The 6,635-nt window shown below is 39.3% G+C and overlaps 1 protein-coding gene across 1 annotated transcript in view; it reads right to left on the bottom strand.

The window, feature by feature from the left end:
* Positions 1–728: 728 nt before the first annotated feature.
* Positions 729–6,635, bottom strand: part of SPON1 (spondin 1) — a 378,928-nt gene continuing 373,021 nt past the window's right edge. The window contains exons 15-16 of the mRNA XM_075927822.2: positions 5,376–5,639; positions 729–4,515 (exon numbers count right to left, since the gene is read on the bottom strand). Coding sequence (XP_075783937.2) covers positions 5,413–5,639 — 227 coding nt within the window. The 3' untranslated portion in view covers positions 729–4,515; positions 5,376–5,412. The remainder of the gene's footprint in view (positions 4,516–5,375; positions 5,640–6,635) is intronic.

Genomic DNA, 6,635 nt, shown 5'->3' with positions numbered 1-6,635 from the left:
CCATTTTTTTTTTAAGTCTAACAAATATTTAGTGTCCTGATACTTTAATGTCCTGATAAAAGGCCTGTTAAGGGTGTCTGGAGCCTAGGACTTTTTATATACTATACACTGTGGCTGTGTCTACACTGGGCCACTTATTCCGGAAAATCAGCCGCTTTTCCGGAATAAGCTGCGAGCTGTCTACACTGGCCCTTGAATTTCCGGAAAAGCAACGATGCTCTACTGTACAAAATCAGCCGCTATTCCGGAAAAAATTATTCTGCTCCCGCTCGGGCATAAGTCCTTATTCTGGAACACTGTTCCGGAAAAGGGCCAGTGTAGACAGCCCAGTAGTCTTTTCCGGAAAAAAGCCCTGATCGTGAAAATGGCGATCGGGGCTCTTTTCCAGAAAAGCACGTCTACATTGGCCACAGACGCTTTTCCGGAAAAGCAGCCTGCCAATGTAGACGCTCCTTTTCCGGAAAAACTGAAAACGGAATAGTATTCTGTTTTAAGCATTTCCGGAAATACATGCCAGTGTAGACACAGCCTGTCAGTTTAATAACCTGAAAAGATAAGCAATTTTTCAGTAATGTTTATATGTCTGATTTTTTTTCTAAACCCCTCCACCGCCCACAGCAGTACACAGAACAAAACAGACTCCTTGAAAGGTTGTCTAGAAAGACAGAAAGTATGGTAATACACAAGTAAAAATGTTCAGTCAAATAAAAAGCTCATACACATTCTAATTTCATAATAAACATGTCTTTATTCCAAAAATCATAATACTGCATGTTAGCCAATTACAAAGCATCTACACAAGACTTTGGTAAGAAATGAACACTTTTTAAAAAAATTGTGTGTTGCACATATAAAAACCTATCATTTAAGCCACTACTTCTTCTTTTTCATACCATGTAAAACTTCTATAGCTCATATATTAGAAAATATAATGTACGATCTGATACACGCTGTGTACAAAACTCAGGCATGATAGCTGTGCTTTCAGTTGGAAACTTTTGATTTTTTATTGATATATAATTCTACTGGAAATTTTACAGTAACAATGCAGTCTACATGTTTTTTATCAGAACTTTTGTTTTCCTTAGAAAACTCAAACTATTTTTTGTTTATGTAGATATAGATGTGTTTTATACCAAAAAGTAACAGCTTAAATATGTTTTGTATCAAGGAAGAAGAAAATCAGCAAATGGAGGAAAAATAGATAACACAAAAAATAGTATAAAATTAGAACTAACAGTCACATCTCTAACTGCAGGCTATTTTGTGAATGTTAGTATTAATAATGTGGCAAACTCAAATATCTATAACATATGTAACTGGAAACAGTGGTGTGTGCTAGTTAAGGGAAAATAAAGTTGATACTAATTGAAATTGTACTGAAACCGCAGTGTAAGGTATCAGAGGGGTAGCCGTGTTAGTCTGGATCTGCAAAAGCGACAAGGAGTCCTGTGGCACCTTATAGACTAACAGATATATTGGAGCGTAAGCTTTCGTGGTCAAAGACCCACTTCGTCAGATGCATGTAGTGGAAATTTCCAGAGGCAGGTATAAATATGCAGGCCAGAATAAGGCTAGAGATAACAAGGTTAATTCAGTCAAGGAGGGTGAGACCCACTTCTAGCAGCTGATGTGGAGGTGTGAACACCAAGAGAGGAGAAACTGCTTTTGTACTTGGCTAGCCATTCACAGTCTTTGTTTAATCCTAAACTGATGGTGTCAAATTTGCAGATGAACTGTAGCACAGCAGTTTCTCTTTGAAGTCTGGTCTTGAAGTTTGTTTGCTGCAGGATGGCTACCTTTAAATCTGCTACTGTGTGTCCAGGGAGATTGAAGTGTTCTCCTACAGGTTTTTGTATATTGCCATTCCTAATATCTGATGTGTGTCCACTTATTCTTTTACATAGGGACTGTCCGGTTTGGCCAATGTATGTAGCAGAGGGGCATTGCTGGCACATGATGGCGTATATTATATTGGTAGATGTGCAAGTGAATGAATGGTGTGGCTGATCTGGTTAGGTCCTGTGATGGTGTCGCTGGTGTAGATATGAGGGCCGAGTTGGCACCAAGGTTTGTTGCCTGGATTGGCTCTTGAGTTAGAGTTATTGTGGTGCGGTGTATAGTTTCTGGTGAAAAGTGAAAGGCCTGTGAAAGTGAGAGATCATTGTCCAGGATGGGTTGTATATCACTGACGATGCATTGGAGAGGTTTTAGGTGAAGACTGTAGGTGATGGCTAGTGGTGTTCTGTTGGTTTCTTTCTTGGGCTTGTCTTGTAGTAGGAGGCTTCTGGGTACATGTCTGGCTCTGTTGATCTGTTTCCTCACTTCCTTGTGCGGGTATCGTAGTTTCAAGAATGCTTGGTGGAGCTCTTGTTGGTGTTGGTCTCTGTCTGAGGGGTTGGAGCAGATGCAGTTGTACCTAGTGCTTGGTTGTAGACAATGGATTGTTTGGTGTACAAAAGTACAAAAGCTAGCCAAGTACAAAAACAGTTTCTCCTCTCTTGGTGTTCACACCTCCACATCAGCTGCTAGAAGTGGACCTCACCCTTCGACTGAATTAGCCTAGTTATCTCTAGCCTTATTCTGGCCTGCATATTTATACCTGCCTCTGGAAATTTCCACTACATGCATCTGACAAAGTGGGTCTTTGCCCATGAAAGCTTATGCTCCAATACATCTGTTAGTCTATAAGGTGCCACAGGACTCCTTGTTGCTTTCACAGTGTGAGGGTTGCCCAAAGTTTTTCCTTATAGGCATGTTCAAATATCATAATTCATACTCGATATATTCATATGTATATGAATTAAACCAGTATGAAAATATTTGCAAAGGGAATAAATCTAATATTAAAACAATGTGATGACACAGAATACCAAAGAAGAACGCTAGTGAGAGGAAACAGAGCATTAACAATTTGATGACATTTTCTTACATAAACTGGGGTGAAGAAAGAGCTCTCACATGCTATAGGACCACAACGGCCTTGTTGAGCTTAATCTGAGTCTTGGAGCTAATCATCTCATGGTGAGGAGCAGGCTGCATGGCTCTCAATTGCATGGGTATTTTTAACCCAATGATATGTTCTTGCAACAGGCAGTTTACCGAGACTTGTCAAATGCACAGGCCTGGGATTTGGAGAGCCCCGGTGGACTCAGATGGCTGCTTTGGGTATAATAGTACAGGTGGAATCATGCAAAAAGTGGCAACAGTTCCAATGAATTAAGACAGTCAAAACCAGATAGTGGATTTGGGGGCTTGTGATCAACTATAAAAGGATTTGACTAAATCATCTACCGCTATTCTAAACCAACAGCCTTTATTCTCAGTGCATTGTTATGAATACGTTTTTCTAATCCCTTTCCTGGACAAAAATGAGGTAAATTTTTGTGTCCCAATTAGTGTGAAGCTTAGTTCCTCTAGTATGATTTATATCTGAACTTCAGGCTGTAGTCCGCTAAATCACAAATGTTTGGGCATTTTACAATTCCTCGTAATCTTTCTGTTGCTAGCATATGTCCTGTGTTGACTGAGTATGGATCAAATAACAAAAATATTCTTCTTTTATACGAGCACCCGATGTGCCTTGTCAATGCCATCCACTGTTTTATATTTATCTCTTCACGAAATGGATCCTAGTCTCTCATATGGAAGTTTTTCTGTGGCACAGTCCCTGCCTTTCTCTATTTCTGCTACTATCTTTTCTAAGACAGTGGTGGACAAACCTGTGCATTGTTACTGAGCTATGCAGACTGATGCTTATATTCTAATTGTTCAGCTTTTTCCATGTTTAAAGAAGGAGAGCCTCATAACGGGAAATATATAGGATAGTAATTAGAAATACTAGTTTAACACACCTGTTAGGAAGAGATAAATATGCACCTTTAATATTACTGAACCAGCATTGCTGAAATTATTCCTTGGCACAGTTGCGTAATTACATAGGCACCTGCTTTGGATATTCTGAAATCAAATCAAATGAGAAATTCCTTCCACACATGAAATATGTCACTTTAACTTAGTTACGTTACATGCAACCCATGTCCCCACAAGGAATATTTCTATATGGCTATTGCATGTCCTCAGATATATCTTTACTTCAGTGTTAAATGACTCACAATGGCATACTAGTTTTATGCATTAAGGGCTAGCTGGAGAGTCCAGGAACCACTCTCAGCATACATATGTGAGGAAATATTTATAAAATATATTTCTTGCACCAGCAAGACTAATAAGCAATCCACACTGCAAAAATGAAGATTAATATACACAATTTATATATATATTTTTAAAAATACTAAGCCAAGATTGACTTTCCATTTAGCTCTCCATCATTTTGAGACTTCGGGTTTTGCTAACAAGGGTGCACATTACATGCTCTTATCTCCTTCTTGTCTTTGCAGCTGGAAAACAGAGGACTTTTGAATCTTTTCTTCACGGTCATGAAGCGTTCCTGAATTCCCCCACCACAGAGTTTGGTACATTCTGACCATGCAGTCCATGCTCTCATCTTACAGCCTAAAAATAAAAACATTCCTTAGATTTTAATCTCTCTCCCCCTCAGTATTGATAGCAGTTGATTATTGTTGTCAAGGCCCCATACAAACACATATTAAAAGACAATTCCATTCCCCAAAAGTTTTCAAGAACCAGTTAGACTCTTTAGAGGGCAATTTATCAGAGGCGGAGAACCTGATATCAGTGAAACAAACCTATAATAATTTTGCAGATATTAACAACTAATACATGATAGAGATAATCATAGGCAGGATTTAGTTCAGTTTCATGTAGTTCTTAGTTTTGTGGCCTATGGAAAAAACAACTCTCTGCAACTTAAATCTAGTTGAATATTTCACAACTCGGTATTCAAGTGGAATGACCTTAGTGGGAAAGAATGAGATTTTCTTAGGGCTTGTCTCTACTACGCTGGGGATTGATGCTTCAGCGATTGATTTATTGCATTTAAGCAGACTTAGTAATTAGACAGCAGGGAGTTCCATCGCAGAGCTCCTTCCCATCGACACTGGTACTCCACCAGGGTGAGAGGAGTATCCAGTGTAGACAGGAGATCAGTCCCTGCTAACCTTACTGCACACAAGACGCTGTGGTAAGTACTGTGCTATTTGTATAGCTGAAGTCACACAGGTTAGAATAACGGATAGACAAGCTCAGAGAGGCACAGACATCACCTGTTTTCCTCAGGGAACAGGTTAAAAGCTCTCTAGTTGCAACTTACATCTGACCTTCAATACTGAAAGATTAAACCCAAGAACTTAGTGAAAAGCTTTCCCTAGAATGTAATGCTATTTCAATGGAGTGCTGCTACTCCAATTTCCTCCTGTTATGAACAAACATAACAAGCTGTGGCTAACACATACCTGGATATAGCTCACCATCTACAGCTTCTTTAGCATGTTAACTTCTCCTTTTCTCACGGGCTTCCTTCCAGCGCCTTTTCTCTATACCGGGACCTCGCAAACATTTTCTTATTCGGCATTTTTTCCGTTGAACAGTTTCTGGGCATGGAGCTCCTCCAAATTGTGGTTCCATTTTAATCATTCTTGTCCTGATCATATGACCTTTTCCACATGATTTATTGCATTCAGACCACTTGGACCACTCTGTTAATTCACAGTCAATGGCTATGAAGAAAGAAATATTGGCAATTATAACAACTCTTGGGGGACCCAACCAGATGATGTGGAGGAAACATGGATTTGCCTAATCAGCATTCATAGCTGAAAAGTGTGAACAGGGCTTGGTTCACCCAGTCTTCAGAGTTTTCCAAGAAAACATTAAAAATCTCTGCAAAATCTAGAGGAATATTCTCCTTTACTATCATTATTGAAATTATTCATTGGCACACTGGCATGGCTCTGGATATTTTGAGATCAGCTAGTTTCTATTAGCTGGAAAGAATGGTGCTAGGAGGGCACTACCTTTAAAATAAAATACCAGTTGCATGATTTAAGCAAGTATTGTTATGGCCATTGTACACTTGGGGAAACTGAGGCATGGAGCTTCTTAACTTGAGGTGAGTTTTTTTACAGTCCTAGAACAAATCAGGAAAAGAGACAGGACTCTAACTCAGATTTCCTGATTCATAGTTCCACACTGTAGGACCGGGGCCATACATACGCCAAAGTTTGAATTTTTCCACAATGAGAGTTGGCTTTTTTTGAAGTTTTGAATGCAGAACGTAGAAATTACTATACAGTCATTCAAAAAAGTGATTTTTAAATTATTTAAGAAACACTCGGTTACAAAATCGCATCATAAAAATGTGTAAGGGGGAGGGGTGGTAGCTTCATAACTAGTGCCATTCCTGGATAAAAATGTAGGTAGTTTTATGCAGGGTGTTATGACACCTGCCTGGCAAGGAATGCAACAGAAATATTATCTCACATCCATTCGAGGTGGTAATTTAGAGAGGCTCCTAAGCTGCTCCAGTTACACATTCACAAATTATTATCAGGGAAGCAAGAGCAGTTTTAAACCACACTGCCCTGAATCACACTCAAGGCTCAGCACATTACTTGCTTGCTACTGGAAACTGAATGTGCATTTGGGGGAAAAATCATGGTTTCAGTAACTCTTTACAAGGCTGAAATGGAGTTGGGTAGGTTAAATTAATTTCC

Source organism: Pelodiscus sinensis, chromosome 5 (assembly GCF_052426305.1).
Source record: "Pelodiscus sinensis isolate ZL-2025 chromosome 5, ASM5242630v1, whole genome shotgun sequence".
Lineage (NCBI taxonomy): Eukaryota > Metazoa > Chordata > Testudines > Trionychidae > Pelodiscus > Pelodiscus sinensis.
The sequence above is the reverse complement of the archived record's forward strand: the minus strand, read 5'-3'. Positions and strand labels throughout refer to the sequence as shown.